The sequence below is a fragment of the Heterocephalus glaber genome, unplaced genomic scaffold, assembly GCF_053883595.1.
Source record: "Heterocephalus glaber isolate CG9 unplaced genomic scaffold, H.glaber_assembly_v1.0 deba00001673, whole genome shotgun sequence".
In the NCBI taxonomy this organism is placed as follows: Eukaryota; Metazoa; Chordata; class Mammalia; order Rodentia; family Bathyergidae; genus Heterocephalus; species Heterocephalus glaber.
The window spans coordinates 17,636,355-17,655,543 of record NW_028258410.1 but is presented as its reverse complement, the minus strand read 5'-3'; the positions used below and the strand labels follow the sequence as shown (position 1 = coordinate 17,655,543).

At 51.0% G+C, this 19,189-nt stretch overlaps 1 protein-coding gene across 2 annotated transcripts in view; it reads right to left on the bottom strand.

Moving 5' to 3' along the window:
• The window catches only part of Nfatc2 (nuclear factor of activated T cells 2), a 117,867-nt gene that overhangs the window by 84,741 nt on the left and 13,937 nt on the right, over window positions 1-19,189 (bottom strand). For both annotated transcript variants that reach the window (XM_013077178.3, XM_004858043.3), the window contains exons 2-3: window positions 17,143-18,175; window positions 12,608-12,779 (exon numbers count right to left, since the gene is read on the bottom strand). In XM_013077178.3, coding sequence (XP_012932632.1) covers window positions 12,608-12,779; window positions 17,143-18,175 — 1,205 coding nt within the window. The remainder of the gene's footprint in view (window positions 1-12,607; window positions 12,780-17,142; window positions 18,176-19,189) is intronic.

Sequence of the window (19,189 nt, the reverse complement as noted above, 5' to 3'; positions counted from 1 at the left end):
TGATTCCGAGGTCTCCTTCTAGCTCAGTCGTCATTCCCAAATTCGCAAAAAGAGAAAGAACACCAGCATCGGGGTCAAGTCCAAGTCTCCTGGATGAACCAGCCCTGGAGCTGCCCGCAAAGGTGGGCAAGGGGGAGGGAGGCCGGAACGCCCACCCCGGTGGACAGAGCTGAATGTGGCCCTGCCTTCAGGCCCCTCCCAGAGAGTGGAGGCGGCAGGAGCCCTCAGGGCACCCTGCGCAGAGAGAAGCAGCCATGGGTGAGGTTGTGTGGCCCTAGGAGGGAGCCTGCAGTCCTGCGCACCCCACCCTGCCACGCCAGGCAGGCCCCACCGGTAGGCCGAGGAGGAGAAAGCAGAGAAAACCCACCAGGAAGAAGGAAAGGCATGGTGAAGTTCCTGTAGGCGGGCAGGAACGAGCTCTCCGCATGAGGAGTTAAACTCCCACGCTGCAAAGGGACAGGCAGGTCTGCAATGAAGCTCAGCAGTCAAGGCCAAGACAGGGAGATTAAGTCCATAACCTGAGGACATCCCAACGCAGGCTTTTCCTTTTTCTCTTTCTAATGATTACACTGCCAGTGGCACTGCTAGCTTGTCTCACACTTTTGTGCAGATTAGCAAAAGCCATCTCTTCCTCTGTGCCTTAAGCAGGTACATGTCAGAACATGGTCCTAATAAATATGCAAATGTGAATGGCACCCACATGAAAAGCAGTGCACAGGCTGTGCAACTGTACCCAGTGATACACAGAAGTGTTCTCAGGGCTATTGGAGGCCTCTAGCTATATTCCGTGGTCTATCAAAGGAACTTAAATGTTACAGCAAAGCTCACATGGAAACCAAAAACGATGTCCACTGTCAACACTGAACTCATAAATTGGACCTATTGGGCTCCTCCTGCCCAGGATGGATACCAAGCAAGTTTCTGCCTTGGGACTTTTGCACTGGCTACTCCCAATGCCTACACTGCTTTCCCCAAGATAATGACACAGCTTACTCCCTCACTGCACTTAAAATTCTGCTTAAATGTCACTGCTTCAAGAAGTTCTATAAATAGCATCCTCCACATGCCACAGTCCCCTTCCTGCCCTCTTCTTACGGCTTTTCTGTCACCCAGCAGACTGTAGGTTTGTTTGTTACATGTCTCCCTCCTGCAGTGTGCCAGCTCTGCAGGCCACACAGGCTCTGCTCTGTCGCAAAGGGCTCATCCTGCTGTAGCAGAACAAAAGCTGCCACAGACAACAGGTAACTCAATGGCGTGGCTGTGTGCCAATAAAACTTTATTTAGAAAGGAGGTGGTGGAAACAGCTGCACAGTTTGAGGACTCTGACTCAGCATGCTGCAGCAGGGCCTGAGATACTGCATTTTTAACACATTCCCAGGCATGTCCAAGCCACTGATCTGTGGAACAGGAAGTATCCAGCACAGGCCCGGGCAGATGGCAGAGGGATAAACAATCCTTGCTGAATCAAAAGGAGATACCAGGAAACCCACACCTGGTCCTGCACAAACTGGCCTGGTTCCATCTCAACTGCACAGCGTGCCTTTACCCATACCACGCAGTGCTCAGGTTTTACCTGTGCTGCCTCACCTTCCGATGGACAGCAGGACAGGCAGACAGGCGTGTGCTAGAGCTAGTGTGTGCCGAGGGCTCCCTCCAGGTGCCTCGGTGCAGGACCAGGTGAATCCATGGTTTCATAACATTCACCCGATGCAGTTTCCCAAAACTCTATTCCTGGGACACACGAACCGTCATGTGATAAACACCCAATGGGAAGAGGGGATGCGCTTAGCAGGAGCCCAAGCCACATGGACAAAGGTCTATTTGGTTACGTAAACAATACTGAGAAGATCAGTTCAGCTTCGCTACACACCTGTGCAGCAAGTCAAAATGCAATGCCTTTTCACATGCAGCATTAGAGCTGCCTTGATCATTCATTGGGAATTTAAGGTGTACTGGGCATCCAGCCAAGTCCTTCACAAACCATGATGCTGATGAGGGTGGTGACGGGGCCATGAACACAAGCACAAGCACAAGCACACACAGGGCCTCTCTGAAAGGATGCTCCAGAAACGGGTGGTGTGGGGGGCACAGGCAGAGGTGGCAGCTTCCAGATCACACAGGGAGACCTCGCCCTGTCATAGCTTACACTTCTCAAATCCTGCACTGTATCGATGCATTTCCTCCCCCAAAATCAATTTATAAAAGGAACCAGGGCAGTGTGTACTTAGTACTGCTCTAAGAAGAGCTTTACACATGTATCTCATTTACTCCTGCAAAAATTCCAAAGGGTATGTAACATCCACTCCAACTTACTGCTGGGGAAACAGCCTCTAGGTTAGATCCGTCTTGTTCAAGCTCACGAGACTAATACAGTGAGAACCACCTGGACTGAAGCTGGGGTCAGTCAGGGGAGGTCCCACGGCCATTGGAAAGCAAGTCTGACCATCTGTTGGCACTCAGGCCCGAGGCCCAGGGAGGGCACAGGTCTCAGAGCCGAGCGCAGGCACACAGGCTTCCCTGGGTGCTGCTCTCGCCCTGGTGCCCTTGGGAGCATCCTATGGGGCCCATGACCCCGGAAGGCTGCACCCACTCTTGGGGAAGCTATTGCTCTGCCTCCACCTGGCCACCAAGAAGGCAGCCAGCCGGGCAGGGAGGGACACCATGGCCGGCAGCAGTCTCAGTAACCTGACAAGAGACAGATGTGATGTTTGATCGGACTAAATTTATTTTCTGAACTTTTCAAAAATACTTGAGCATCAATGAGAGCCCCTGGGAGCTACCTTGGAAATTATCTCTGGGTCACTAGTGATTTCTATTTCTTCTTTGTGGCCTAAGAAGTGTGAGACCACCTAGGTTCAGTTTGTGATTCACCCACTTCCGGTGTGACCTTAGGCAGGTTACCCGACCTCTCTGTATCTATCTCGAAGTACTACAAGTATCAGGGGAAATGCATCCATTCATACAGAGCAAGCATTCAAAGAGATGCCCAATCTTACTCGGAAAATGCTATTTTTCTCCCTGATGCCATTAAAATCACCTGATGGGGCTGGATGATGGCAGAGGACAGAAGCTGGGGCCAGAACTTGAGTGTGCAACACAAGAAATAATGGCTGCAAGGAAAAACAGTAGCTCACTCCAGGTAATGAAGGCTGCTTTTCAGTTTATTTTATTTCCCAGCATTTTTCCTGAGTTTAACAAGGAAAAATAAATAATTCAACTAAAATGCAGGGAGAACAGACGCATGCGTGTCTAGATACATGTGACTTATACGTACATGTGTACACACGTGCGTGTGTTTATATAGGGAGCATGTCTAATGTACATGTATGTGTGTTTACATCTGCGCGCACGAAGACGTTGGCACCCACGTGCAAGGGCTGAGAAGCTGCTCTCCTAAGCAGCAGCCCAGCAGCCCCAGCGTGGGGTGAAGGGGATGCCATCACCAGCTGCATCTAACTCCCATCCACCCCAGCTCGGCACCGGCACGACAGCCGAGCATCCAAACAAGAGCTGCTGCTGCTGTCCCTTTTCTTTTATTCTAACAGGATGTTCATGGTTTGGAAGAAAAACAGCAAGGAGGCACATCCGTGCCTGTGCACGGAGGGCTGCCCTAAGCACTTCACCCACTAACTCACCCCTCTGAAGAGGGCTGGGACCCGGGAAAGGCCCTGTGCATGGGTTTAGTAAGAATCCTACCACCTCCCAAAGCTGGCACCCAGCACCAGGGTGGGCACGTTGGTCACGAGTGATGACGTGCTCCTTGGGGACACCCCCGGGCCTTGTTTCCTCATTTCCAGAGCAGGAGCATTGTGCCCGCCTGGGCCGCCCCACGTGACACACTGTTCACACGGTAAGCTCCATAAACAGACGTGACCATGGCCAGAGCCGGCCCCATCTTCCAGGAGGCAGAGAATGAATGGCTCTGACACCCACGCTGTCTCCAGGATGCAGAGAACAGGGCTGCTGCGTGAGAAGCCACCAGCCCGCTTCCTTCCCATCCCCCTCCACCGTCCACTTAATGGCTCTGTTGTCAAGGGAGCTGACGGTTTCGAGTCTCATTCACGGCCCAAGTTAGAAAACACTGCATGTTCAATGAAGAGATCTTGGCTCCACACCCCAACCCACAGTGCCCCCGGAAGGGTGGCAGGGCCAGCTGAGGACGTGGGAGCGCCTCACACATGCCATGGGTTACAGCGAGATGGCTTGGGCCTGAGGGCGTGGTCACAGCCTCCTCCCGTGCCTGCTGCAGCTGACAGGCACATGAAGACGCACCTGCACCTCCACCAGGTGCCTCCTTCCCCACAGCTTCGCCATCTGGAGGCAGCAGGGGGAAGGCAGAATCCGAATGCCCAGCTCTGGGTCCTGTGGCCAACCTGGCACTTGCTGTAGGCGCTGCAGAGGAGCTTGTCCTGAGCCTGTCCTGTCTCACCTCACATCAGCCCCCTGGCTGGAGGCCCCCAAGTACACAGTCACCGTCCATGTGCACATGCTCTGTGCCCAGGCTCAAAGCAGAGCTGCCAACAGCAGGCGGACGCTGAACCAATGGATGGGTGAGGGAGGGCAGGCAGCCCGAAGCGAAAGCCACGGTCAGGGCTGCTTCCTGGACCCTGATGCTGGGTAAGTTATGTGCACTTCCTGTGCCTCTCTACTGACTTGAAAAGGGAGTAGCAAGAGCCCAGAGGCCCCGCATGGCTGTAAGGATGAAAGAGGAGCACGCAGGCGACACAGTGTGTAAACAAATGACCTCCTGTGTGTTCCCCGTGGCCTAGATCTGGCTAATGCAAACAGAGACAGCTGAGCGGCCACAGGGAGCTGATCTCACGCCTGCAGAGCTCGAAGGAGCCCAGGTCTGTGTGTTGGCTGCCACATTTCTCAGCAAAAGAGCAACGGCCTGAGGGGCTGCTCAGTGCCCATGGTCACTGGGGGTGACTACTCTTAGCATCTCAACTACTCTTTTATGGTAGTCCTAAGAACTGAGCCCAGAACCTTGAACATACTAGGAAAGTACTCTACTATTGAGGTACACTGATACATCCCCAGCCCTTTTAATCGTTCTTTTTTATTTTCAGACAGGGTCTCACTAAGTTGGCCAGACTGGCCTAGAACTTGAGACCCTCCTGCCTCAGCCTTTCAGGTAGCTGGATTACAAAACTGCATCACCACGCCTACCACCCCAACTGCTTTCAGCTAAACAGTCTGAAAGACAAAGGTCTTCTTCACTTTGTAACTGAAGATACTTCCGCCCCATGGGCATCTGGACCTATGGACCCCCGGAGACCATGAGTGTCAGCAAGAGCTGCTGCCAACAGCTTCCACCAGGGACCGAGACCCATCAACAGAGTGGCCACTGCCTTCTGACTCTAAGCCCAAACCAAGCGAGGGCTGCCATCCCGTGCGCTGTCTCACTGCTCCGTGTCCCAGTTTCCTTGTCTGTAAGATGAGCATAGTAATTCTACCACCTGCACCCCACGGCATGGCTGCGGGTACGAACTAGGTCACCCTAGGGGTGTACGGCGAGCGTCTCACCGCTCCTCCCCACCGCGGCCAGGGCAGGGCACAGGAGCTGGACTAAGGGGCAGTGTGGAGCCTCCCAAGAACTCTCACCGGCCTCCAGAAACACTGTGATCTCAGGCTCGCAGGTCTCTGGGGAAGAACTGTCTCTGACACTCTGGAAGCTTTCAGTTTTCTGCTGATATCTGGAGGAAATCTGGGGCAGAGGCTCAGCCAGGACACTGCCTCCTGGATGTGGAGCTGGGCCCCATGCAGCTCAGCCCGCTGGGCATCCAGCAGCCCCAGCCGACACCGGTATTCTCCCCTTAGCTCTGAGTCTTTCCAGAGGACCCCGCCCCAGCTGCAGCCACCAGCAGGGAACCCTGGGGCGCGGTCCCCTCATCCAGGCGAGGCCCACAGCCTGCTGCCCCCACACTGCATCCCAGGCCTACTCTCCCCTCTGCCTCCGCTCTGTCCAGGACCACGTCTGGCTGGGCCCTCTCCCCAACCCCCTGCACCACCCACTCCTCACCTCCTTCCACCTGCAACGTGGCCTCCTCAAGGACCCCTGGCTGACCACTCCCCCTTCTTCTCACCCTGGCCACTTCCTCCCCAGACTTACAACCTCCCAGCATACTACTGAACTGTCCCTGTTATTAGCTGTATCCTTTCCCTCCCTCCAGCCAGAATACCAGCCCCCCTGGGCAGGGAGTTCTATCTGTCCATTCACTGCCACGTTCCAGTGCCCGGCGTGGGGTAGCTGCTTGGCCAAGATTCTGGATGCTGGGAGGCGTGAGCAGAGGCCCAGCCACACCAGGACACCACCGCCTCCTCCAACCTCTCCCCAGCCCCGAGCCCTTTCTCTCCCTGTCAGAGAGGTCCTTTGAACCAAGGCAGCAGCCCTGATCAAGACAAATTAGCATCAGCAAGACCAGTTTCCTGTCGCGTGTCCTAAAAGGAAGAGGGGAGGGCTGGACAAGCCCAAAATGTTATCAGTCTGACAGAAGCCAGCAGGCCTGGCCAGCTGCAGAAGGGCGAAGAGCACGGCTTGCTGTCAAACTCCAGCTTCACCTGGGGAGGAGAAAACACAGCTGGCTTCTTTCTGCCCATTCCTAGATACAATTTAAAGGGATTCCCAGGCAGTACAAAAACTAAATGACCGGCAGTGACCTGGACAGGTGCATGCAGGTCCTGCTCCTCTCTCTGTTCATCGCTGTTGCCAGGCGAGACGGCAAACACAAGGAATTCCTCCTAAAGGAACCTCCGTGTTTTTCTCCAGACGTCTCAACCTCTGTATGCAAGAATCTAGATCATTGTTCTTGGAGTGAAAGCCACAGCCCAACATTGTCTGTGACCATTCCCTAATGAAAAGGACAGCCTTCTGATTGTTCTTTCAGCTGAAAACATGTCCCGGCGAGTGGCAGAGCCCCAGCAAATTCAGGTGAGGAATACAGCAAGGGCTCCCCCTCAGGAGCCTCTGTGTGGAACATGGACACAGATGAGGAAGCGGCCAGGAAAAGACTCCGTGACAGTGCCGTTATACAAGCCGCCCCCTGGGAGCTACGGAAACACTCGAAGTCCCTCTCAGCCACGCTGCTTTGAATGAAGTGTGGTCTGCTTCACCCTGCCCAAAGTACAACCCAGGCAGGATGCAGGGCTCCCCAAAAGGCATGTGGCTATCTGGGCTGAGTTAAGTGGTCCCTTCTGGTGTGACAGCTACACGCGAGTCAGGCTGGTGGATGCAAGTTTCCAGGCTCCTCCAAAGGATCCCGGACTTGTTCCATCTCTGGGATTTCGAGCTTTCTAGGATTGGCTCCCCAGATCTGGCTGCAGGAGTACAATCCTCTAACTGGACAATTCTTAGAAACCACACAAATACAACTTCTTTGTCACCTCCTTCCCTAATGAAAGCTGCAGGTAGCACATTTCTTACTTACTGCCAAGGACAGGCACTTGAGGACATTTACCTTGAACCCTATTTACCCCCAAAGTCTCATTCAGTGGCAGAACTTAGAAATCAGAAATTTCACATAAATATTCAGACTCCGAGCTGCCCCTCGAGCTCGTCAGTCCGAGAGCTGCTACCCACTCTCCTCCGTGGCTCTCTTCTCACTCCCTGCTTCCAGGAGCAGCAGGCTGCTGCTCAGCGTGTGGGAAGTAACTGGGGGCAGGAGGATGGTATTCCACGCCCAGAATGAGCTCATCATCACCCCAAGTGCTGGGTCACCCCACAGGTGACCCACCCACCCCTCTCCTCCCACATCGAGCCCTGCGGGCCACAGCAAGAGCCCATCCCTTCCCCTGCACTGCTACCCTCTAGTCCTCACCGCCCTCATCTTCTCTTGACACTGACACAGCCCCACAAACTCCCTACTTCATCCCTAACTCCTCCAAGCCGTTTACAGAGGGAAGTCTGGCTTAAACCAACTCATGCTCCTCTTCTATCCAAAAGCCATCCCTCCTTTCCCCCCAGGCTGGAATAACACTGGAGCCCCTCTCCTTGGCTTTTGAGGCCTCCATACCCTGGCCCTGCCAAACATCACCTCTGAGCTAAACTCCAGAGACACCGGCCCCTGCCTCAGGGCCTTTGCATGTGCTGTGCTCCCTGCACTGAACCCTCTCCCTCTACCACCCATATATAGGATACAAGAGACAGAGACAGAGAAGGCACTATCCATCTCTGCTGGCTCCATCTACTGGCCTCAGTGGCAAGCCGCCTCCTTGGCAAGACCCTCCCTCTACAGTAAATCTTCCAAGCACCACTTCCTGGCATGACTGATTTTGTTGGGTAACTGCCCTGACTTATGGATCCACTGGACGACTCCCTAATCAGCCGTAACGTCGCCTCCATGTCCAGCGTCTCGTCGGGCAGCCCGGAGGACTGTCACGGCAGCAGCCTGACATTCTCGCACCTAGCAAAGTGCCGGCCACGCGCAGGTCCTCCACAAAACCCCAGCCAGAGGCCTGAGTCAGGAGATCCGAAAGCATTTAGGGTTTTGGAACAAATTTTCTTCCAAGACCAAGTGATATTCAGAAAAGAACAGAATCCAAAAAAAGTCCAGCCAAGCCTGGCACACATGTACACGTCTTACTTTTACCTTTAAGGAGAGTGAATAAAGCAGTCTCCTACTCGTCTCCTTGTATAAGGAGGAGCCTAAAACCACCAGCCATGCAAAAAACTGAAATTCTGTAATGTGGCAAATATAAAAGAGGGGCGGGGACAGAGCAGCAGCGAGGGGAAGAAGCCGTAGTGCCAGACAGACTCAAATGTAGCGCCATGGAGACACTGGAAGAGTGGCTGCACTGCCCACTGGGAAGCGACAAGGGCAGCCCCCCCATTTTGGATGGGGCTGTTCACCCACTTAAGCAGCGATCACCACAGGGCCCTCTCTCACTTTTCAAAGACGGCTCTTTTTTCTTTCTCTTGTGGTACTGGCAGCGTTTGAACCCAGGGCCTCTGAACTAAGCTACATCCTAGCTCTTTTCTATTCCTTGTTTTGAGACAGGCCCTCCCTAAGTTGTCCAGGCTGGGCTCAAATTTGCAAACCTCTGGCCTCAGCCTCCCATAGTGCTGCGATTATGGACATGCATCACCACCTCCAGCTCAGAGGTTTCTTTCTGTTTTTTCAAACCAACTTCCTACACTAAAAATCAGGGATTAGCATCTTTCATTTTGAAGAGAACAGCCTATGAAATGATTTTGCATCTTTTGACTTTGCATCTCTTGACTACAAATTGTTAAAGCATACATTGATTGGGTTTTCAAAGCTGCAGGCCAGGGGAGGATTGGGTCCTTCTGGGTCCTTCAGGCCTAGCTGGGAGGCATCCTTTGGACCGTTGTCCAGCCCATTCCCTTCTCTGGAACTCCCTGGGCCCGGCCCCCACTGGCCCCCACAAGGGTGCAAAGCCCCTGCTGGCACCTGCCGGGCTGCATTCTGGAAGAGCCCTGCTCTGTACTTCAGCTCTTGCTTCTCCTGACCGCTATCTCCACATCTGCTTCTATTTCTGTGCTGCTCCACCAAGCCTCATTTCTCACGTGGCCTGGTGACTCTCCCCAGCCAGGGCCAGCGGATCCCGAAAAGCAGCAGTGGCTCCAAAGAGCTGGTGACTGGGCTTGAACCGGGACAGTACATAAACATGGGGGAGAGGGTGGCAGCTGGGACATGGGGGCATCTTCTACATCACTTTCTCTGCACCAGTGAGGAGGGAGGGAGTGCCATCCACAGAGGTGTGGGAAAAGCCGTGTAGGAAGTAGAGCTCCTGGTGCAAAGCCTGGCTCCAGCACTGAACAACCAGGACCATGAACAGTTTTGCATCCTCACCTTGATCTAACCATTACTGCTTCTTACCACTCTTGTGAGGATTAAATCAGTTACCACGAGTTAAGCACTGGAAACAGCCCCCCCCCCGCAATAAATGCTACGTGTTTATTAGGTTCTTGATAAAACATGGGATCACAAGGGTGAGACTTTCTGGCTGTTCTGTTCTTGTGATATCTTAGAACCTAGCACTGGGCCTGGTCCATAGTAAATGCTCAATAGAAATCTTAGCTGATGCCCTTCGCCTATTTGCATTAACTCTTCAGTTTTACATGTCCAAAGCTCCTCACAGCTATCCTTCATCCCACCTGCCACAGCTTATAATTCTCCCACTTGCATGATTAATCAACTTCTCTCCCCACTAGGAGTTCCTTGAAAGAAACTTCTGATTCCTCCTGGTATTTCAGCACCACAGTACACAGCATAAACACAGTATGCTCTGAACAAACACCTGCAGAATGAACTGAATGGCTAAACTAAGCAGGCAAAGACAAGTGGGCCCTGACTCCCCACGTCAGGTATGCCTGAGCTCAGTCTTCTACCGTGGTTTTGTACAATATCTTACACCCTCCCATATACACTGTTCTAATCTGCTCTGAATGAGTTTCTCCGTTACGTCCCAATGCTTTGACTCCAACAGTCTCCCAGCAACTTGCAGCCCAGGAAATCCCCTCCTAAAACAGGTCAGATTGGATCAGTAATGATACAAAGACTTTCTTGGGCAAAAAGTATTTGTCAAAGGCTGCAAAGAAAGTGGTAACAGACCAGCCCTCCCACCAAAACAGGACAAAAGTCCATGATGCCGCTGATGTCAGGCCCTACACAGCACACAGCATCAGGCTGCTAGCCCTGAGAGGAGGAAGTGCATGTTCACCCGGGCCCGCTGCCTGGGGATGGATGGTCTCCCCAACCACATGCAGGGCTGGGGTGGGAGCAGAGCGTAGGGGTCCCGCTGAGCTGACAGGCAGAGTACAGCTTCCCAGGCTGCAGAAGCAGCTGCAATCCACAGACAAGTCAACAGAGGGGAGGACGCTGCTCCGGAGCCCTCGAAGCCTTGGCTGAGGGTCGGACAGTGTCAGTCCAGGGAGAGACCACAAGGCTTACCAGAGAGACCTGCTACAGGGTGGACGGGGCACTAGAGGTGGAGCAGGGCTAGCAGACTGGAGCTCCAGCCTACCAGTGTGGAGACCTCCCCACCAAGGGTCCACAAAGCCAGGCCTTCCGAATAAGCATGTGCCTTAGGGCAAAGCTCCTCCAGTCCTGCCAGGCAGGGCCCATAGCCATTCCTCAACTGGATCCACACAGAAAGGAACTTAAAGGTGGAGCTCCATAGTTAGAAATGACTTGGGTTCTCCACAAATCCACCTTCACAAAATAAAATATAAAATGCACCCTGCACAAGTTCAAGGAGATCAGCCAGTCACTAGGCTGCCTTTAAGGAAAGATAACAAAATCCAGAGTCTGTACAACATTCAAGATAAATTATTATCACAACGCCAGAGTCAATAACTACTAGATAGACAAAGAAAGAGAAGATGTGACTCATAGTCATAAAAAAAAAAAAATCAATGAATAGAAACAGATCCTAACATTGCTGCAGTGTCAGATTTAGAAAAAGCAATTTCCAGGATTCGTAAGTTCTTAATATTACCCTACAAGTCCTTAACCAGGGGTACACACCAAAGCCCTTGTGCAGATTTGGGCGCTTGGAGTTGTTTGTTTGGACTTTATTCTTCAGAGTGCCCAAGAATCTGCTCCTAGCAGTTCTGGTGCACACTGCGGATTAAGCTTTGTATCACAGAATACTACACTTTGAGGTAGACACACACACACACACACACACACACACACACACACACACACACACGCACACACACGCACACACACACGTTACATTAATATAAATATACTGGAGATTCTGGTTGATTGAGCTTGTAGGTGGGCACCAGTAAGTAGCTCCTGGTTAACCAGACTATACAATTACAAATAATATTTCACTCTATTTTGGAGAAAAAAGTATACTTCTCTAATTATTTGGTTTTCTTTCTTTTTTTTTTTTCTCTACTTATTTGGAAAAAATACTTCTCAAGTTACATCAAAAGCCACAAAGAATACTGATTAAGAAAAAACAAGAAAGTGCTCACGATTATAAAGTTTTTCAAAATCAGAGTTCAAACTACATGTTCATTATAGTACCAAGTATATAAATATACAGTTAGAGAGCTATGCTCGTGACTAGAAAAAAGATAACAGGGTCGGGGATTTAGCTCAGTGGTTCTGCCGCCTGCCCCAAAAGCACAAGGACCTGAGTTCGATCCCCGGTACCAAAAAAAAAGAAAAAGAAAAAAGATAACAGGTAATATATCAAAATACTAATAACAGTTATTTTTGATAATTTGATTATATTCCAGTTTAATTTTTCTTATTTTCCTGTATTTTCCAAGAGTCTTGTTTTTCCGTGATGGACTGTTATCTGAAACTTAAGATGATGGCTTTAGAAACCACCTGTCACCACACAAATCTCTGCAAAGTGCTAGCCATTTCATAATCAGAAAGAACAGGGAAGGATCTTGCCTGTGAAAATCATTTTGTCCTTATCTAGCTCAAAAAAACTTTCTTCTCGGGCTTCTGATAGCCAGGTGAGCTTCTGACACTAACCCAACCTCAAAATGCCTCATCCCTCAGAGGAGTCGGAGGCTCAGACACACACCTCAGCCTTCCATGCTACAAGCAGCAGCTCAGAAATGAACCACCTAGTGATGGACACAAAACACCAGAGGAGGAGAATCAGGTCATACCTGCACCACAGGGTGGCCTCCCGTTGGAGCTTTGACAGCCCCTCGGCTGCCCTCTGTCTCATAGTGGGCCCGGTGATGTGGCTTGGGCTGCACCTCGATCCGCAGCTCATAGGAGCCTGACTGATTGGAGAGTGGCCACTCAAGTGGAGGGAGGGACGCAGTCACTGGGATGCTGAGGAAGAAAATGAGCTGGTCACGTGTACGATAAACCAGAAGCAGTCAGCCATTTATGTACAATAAATGTAAACAGCCCCTTTTCTGGAAATTGTGTCCAGTGGTATATGAACAAAATGTTGGATGTTGAGGAGCTTTGTATTGATCGGGCATGACAGGCAGGGCTCTTCTCAAGGTAGACATCCTTTGCTTTCTCTTTCATCCTGAAGAAATGAAGACTAGCTTCTCAATGTATGCAGCTAATTTCATTATATGTCAGTTGCAGCATGCTACTAGTTGCAGTCATTGCCTCCTCTGGGAATTGTAAAGAACAGGACCCCTATCCCTCAAAATACCCATTGGCAAGGATGCTTTCCTTTTCCAGAGGGTTAATGTGGGACAAGGACTACTTAGTGGCAATCTGGCGAAATATGTGTCCCTCACTTGCTGTGGGACTTTAAGCAAGAGCTTCATCTTTCTTATTCATAGTTTCTTGTAACCACATGGCAAATAGACCAGATGGCATCTGAAACTTATTACAGCTCTTTTATCTATTTTTTATTATCTCATCTAGAAGCGTATTCGGGGGAGAGGTCATTCACAGCCACAGTCCTTACTAACTGGCTCAATAAACGATGGGTCATCTACCCATATAGAGGTCTCTAGTTTGGGCATGGATGAGTCAAACCACTCAGACCTCCTAACAGTAAACGAAGAGTCAATGTCAGTAACATAACTAGAGTTACACACTCAAGTTCAAGTCCCAACTCTACCCCCACTACCTGGGTAACTTTGAGCAAATGCCTTTAACTCCCTAGGTCTTAGTTTCCTCCATTATGAAATGGAAATACTGAGATCATAAAGAGTTTAGCACAAAAGTGCTCAATATATACTAACTATACTATTTTTCCTGTAATATAGTCTATGTGTCAAGCTATTTTCTATAAACTCTCTACCTTGGCTATGGTATCAGAAATATATACCCTCGCATCCGTCTGTGAGATCTTTGAGGAGATGCTTAAGTTCTATTTTCTTATACATACTCAACACTGCGTAGCATACAACAGGCGCTTGTCATGTGGCTAGGACTACAGTGCGGAGGAGCTAGACCAAGGTCTGGAGAATTTGCCTCGGCTCCTCCTTGCCTCACAGAACATGAAGATATTTCCCAAGAAAACGGAGCAAGACAGTCAAAGCTTCAACTTTGGTCTCTTGAATCCAAGTCCAGGACATCACTCACAACTCCATGGTGCCTCTTAATTTGCTCATTTATTTTAATAAGTCCAAGAAAATCTCACTTATGGACTCGCTCTAGAACTATTCCTGAGTGAAGATTCGGTGGGTGGGTGGATGCTAGATGCATAGATGGGGCGATGGATACGTAGGTGAATGAATGGATGAGTAGCTTTATTGCACATAAGGCCTGAATATCCACAAGAGCTCTGAAGTTGAATATGCCTGGATTTGTGGCACTCTGCCCTGGTTCTTCACAATGGCAGAAGTCATTAACCCAATCGGAGTATTCATTCCCACTTACCTTAGAGCTGTAAGAAGCTGGCACTGTCAGCTGGACTGAGTGAAGCATGGGCAGTGAAGCCAGTCCCATCCCAGTCCTATCATCGAGGGACAGAGTTGGCAGAGGTAGGGCGCAGTACCTCCCTCATCTCCAGAGTCAGGCTTAAGCATACAGCATAATCCCACTGAAAATTGTACCCTCCCTGTGCAAGAGCCCCCATCCCTGCCCTCCAAGCACACTGACTCCAGTGCCTCCACCACCCTGCAGTTTCAGGGTGTTTTTTTATTTTTTTGGTACCGGGGATCAAACTCAGGACCTGGCGCCGGAACCACTGAGCTAAATCCCCGGCCTGAGGGTGTTAAAGTACCTTCCCTTCCACCTTGGTGACAATGCCAAGAGGCCTCTGAGTTTCTGCCCGCAGCCGACGTGACATGCATGTTAAATACTCCTATTTCTATCACGTATGTGAATTGGAACTTTTAAATTCACAAAATAAGGCAAAAAAAACCCCACTTCAACCCCGAACTGATAATCTTTTGAAGTATCAAAAAATGTCAGTGTTGGGCTGGGGATGTAGGTCAGTGGCACAGCGCCTGCCTAGTAAGCACAAGGTCCGGAGTTGGATCCCCGAAATTAGTGTGTAGATTTACTGAGATATCACCAAGTTCTAGCTTATAATCTTGTTTGGTTCTGAAGCAGGTATTTGACCCAGAAATACAGTTTTAAGAATTAGACCATAGGAGCCAGGCTGAAGTCCTGCACTTCGATTCCAGTCCTACTCCAGTTGTCCTCAACTGCCCTCAAGGAACACATGTCACTGTGAGGTCTCCCCCAATATAGGAAATGTTTGCAAATATTGGATTGGTTGGCACAGATTGGCACCAGTAGGGACTAAAGGACTCTAACACTCAGTGCCTCTCAGATCAAGCAGAAGAACAGAGAGGAGAAGGTTTAACAAAGTCTCAGGTTTATTATAACCATATTTCATACCAATTCATCTCCTCACTCTAAATCACCAGATAACATCATAGTTTCAAGGCTGATCTCTAGTAGAAAGAACTAAAAGGCAGGAATCCCAGATTCTACTTCCCAATGTGGCCACCAACTAGCTGGTGATTTTAGGCTTGTCACTTCACATCTGAGCCCAAATTCTTAGTCTGTACCAGGAGTTGGCCTTGGTCAGCATTTCCTACGGTGGCTCTGTGAAATGTCAGTCCCAGAACTCAGAACTCTAGTGCCAAATGGTCTTTGAAATCACAGCCCATCCATGGCGATTAAAGACTCAAAGAAGGCCTGCACTAGGCGACCTATGTATCTGTGTTTAACCCAGAAACTTAACACCGAATAACCTATAGTGGCCCTGGAGTTCTAGAACCTGCATTAGAGGAACACTAGATTGGATGCTCCCTTCCATCTGTTTTGGTCTGGTGGGGGAAGGTGCAAAGCCCAGTGAGCAGCACCCATGCCATCCTCACTCCAGCATCAATCAAAACTGCTCTACCTTTATCCATTATGGCATTCAACTCAATTTTTATTTTTGGTACCAGGGATCAAACTCAGGACCTTGCGCTTGTGAGGTGGGCGGCTGAACCACTGAGCTTAATCCCTGGCCCTCAACTCAATATTTTGTCTGAAGGGTTGTACTTCCATTTACTAAAGCAAAAAACAATGAGAACCACAGGGCTAATAATGATACCATACGCCTTCCAGCTCTTCATCCAATAGAGCAGATAGAACAATATCTGCCCTTGGCCTGGCCACTTCCTATTCCTTATCATCTAAATGAAAACAAAAAAATGATGCTAAATAATACTAATCGGGGTTGAGGTGAGAATTAAGTGAGATGACACATACAGAGCACTTAAAACTGTGCTGCCACATAGCAAGCATCCTTCAACGTTAGTGGCTCTAATGTCACTACCATTATGCTAAATGTTGGTAGTTCTTGATCCCATCATCACGTCCGTAAAGGATACTATAAGCTCAATCTCCTAACACAAGGCCTATCAACGAGGAAGCACTTCTCTAAGAATTAGGTTCCCCTATAATAGCAGCCATTCCTTTTCTGACTCTTACTTTATGCAGACTCTATGCCAAGAATGTCATTTAACCTAATCCTTGGGGAAAATTGCTATAAGGCAGGTACGATTATTACCCTGCCTTGTAGCAGGGAATGAAACAAGGACAGAAAGGTGCTCAGTAAAAATGAGAGGTCTTGATTGATTAGTGATGTCTGCTCTAGGTGCAGCATCAACAAGGTGCTCAGTGAGAGTCTTAATTGATTAGCAATGTCTGCCACAGGCACAGCATCAGAAGGTCAGCATCAGAGATGCCCAGTATCATATAGGCAGTGAGAGCACAGCAAGGCTCAAATCTAATCCTCAGCAATCTCAAAGCCTGTACGCTGCTATCTATATGCATCTCTTAAACCCACCAAGATCACAGCTCCTTGGGGATTCAGACGTAGGCATTTTATTTTTTAAGGCCTCCATATCACTGAGCGCAGTACCTCAGCATACAGCAGATGCCAACAAATGCCAATTCTTCTTATAAGGGGGTAGACTTTGCATACTAAGGCTTGCTGTGTGCTGGCTGGAATGTCAGCTCCCAAAAGACAGAAATTTGTGTCTGTTGAGTTCACTACTGTCTTCCTAGTACCTATAAAAAAAACTGGCACAAGCAGTGCCGTCTGAGCAGTTATTTGGCTGCATCCATCTATCCAGCACTTGCTAGTTTAAATTCCCTCTCAGGATCTCACAACCAGCAAGTGGCAACGCTTGGACTTCCATCAGTCCACCCAGTTCTAAATTCCATGCTAACCAGAAAACTATCTCCCGGGGTAGATGAGTTTCAAAGCCCCACTCACCTGCAGATGGGAATAGCAGGCACCAGCTGCTTGGGCCAAGTCGGCGGCACCAGCAAGATGGACTCTGGAGCCGAGTTTCTCCTGTCCTCCTGCTCGCATGGCCCCAAGAACTCCACCGCGGGGTAGATGTGGCGGGGCAGGCCGGCTTTGGCTGGGGCCGCAGACACGGGCGATGGGTCTGGGCTGGTCTTCCACACCTTGGGGGGGATCCCACAAGGCGAGTCGGTGGCGAGGCTGTTCAGGGCATCCATGAGGACGGCCGAGCCCGCTGTGGGGGGGTACCCAGCCGGGGCGCCGTCGTCCCTGGGGGCCACGTGGGAGGAGGGCTGTGGCGAGGGGCTCCGGGAGCGCTGCGGTGAGGCTCCGGGCAGCGGGGCAACCAAGGCCTCTGCGCACGAATGCCTCCGCTTGGCACCAGGTGACGAGGAGCGGGAGGCCGGACGGGGCACGGGCGAGTGGCGGCCCAGGCAGCTGTCCTCGGCGAGACTGGTGCGAGGTGACATTATTGGCGAGGTTCTGGGGGAATAATGAGCAGGGATGTTTTGAAACTGAGGACACAGGTCATCTGGCCCGCCGCCGTTGTTGGGCGAGACGCAGGGCGAGGTGTAGGGGGAGAAGGTGTCGGAAATGAAGCTGGCAGAGGAGCCGCTGCTAGCGGGGCTCAAGCAAAGCGGCTCGCGGTAGCCCTCGAAGCCGGGCACAGGCAGCGTGAACCTCGGGCTGGCAGCCACCCCGGCCAGGGCCGGCTGCTCCAGCAGGAGGCCAGCGTCTCTCATGCGGAGGGGCACCCCTGCCTGGATCAGTTCGTGGGATGGAGTGATCTCGATCCGAGGGCTCAGGCCCGAGGCCCCTGCTGGCTTGGCCGGGCTCAGAAAGTTCTGGGGCCCTAGCCTATCCGGCTCTCCGAACCGGCCGGGGGGCTCGCCAGAGAGACTGGCGAGGGGGCTGTATGGCTGGAGGCCACAGTCCGGGACATCATCAGGGTATGCGAGTCCAGAGGGTGGGCTGGCGACCTTATGTGCATTCGGTTCTTCTGGAAAGAGAAGGGGAAGGAGGGGTCTTTTAAGCCTCCAAAACAGAACTCCCACGCACAGCAATCACAGGCTGGGTTTTTCTCTCCTGCCATTTATTTTTTTAATCCCCACCAGGACAAATCCCAAACTAGAGCCTCAGGCCCTCACCCAGGGGAAAGTGAGGCTGCTTTACCCCAAACTCCTTCAAGACAAAGGTCAGAGAGGAGCAAAGGTGTCCAGAGGATCCCAGGGGTGCTGCATTGGTGAGAGGCTAAAGACCCTCAGCAGAAACTCGCTATGTCACAACCTGGTTCATGCCATCCCACACTCCTACAGCTGAGAACATACTTACCCTGCTACATCCTGTGATGCCTCCCACCTCCCTGCTGCCTGGGGTTATTTTATGTCACTGCTGGTCACAACCCATTAAACGACTTCCTGTCCCAGCAGCGGGTCATGCCCCACTGTTTGAAAAGTACTATCTAGATCCCTCTTGTCATTCTACGTGTATGATGTGGCCGCAGGATGCAGAGGGGGACGGTGCGGGCTGTGGTGTCCCACGGAGCACCAAATCTGAACCCTACATGTTCCCACCCAAGTACAAGAAGCACCTGAATTCAGAACCAAGCCTGTGTCATATGGTCATTTTACAGATGAGGCCCCAGGAGGGGAAAAGATTAACCAAGACATGGAATTAGCAGGCTCAGAAATCCTGTGGACCCCCAAAGCAGGATCAGTGCTGCAGGGTCTTCTAAGCTCTGAGCCTTAAAGCCAGTGGAAGTGGAATTATCTAAGTTCTTTAATCATGGCATCCACCCCAGGCTTCTGCTGCCACCTGGAAAACACACACGTGCCGCGGGGTGTTGTTCCAGATTCTGTGTCAGTCACCTAAGACACTGCCATCCCCCAGCTCACACTGTTATTTCATTCCCAAGCCTGGCCCTCTCTGACGATGCCCCATCTTTCGGACCTGTGTCCCTCACTGGATCCTGCACTGCACCAGATGCACAGGGCTACTTGGGAAATCCTGTGCT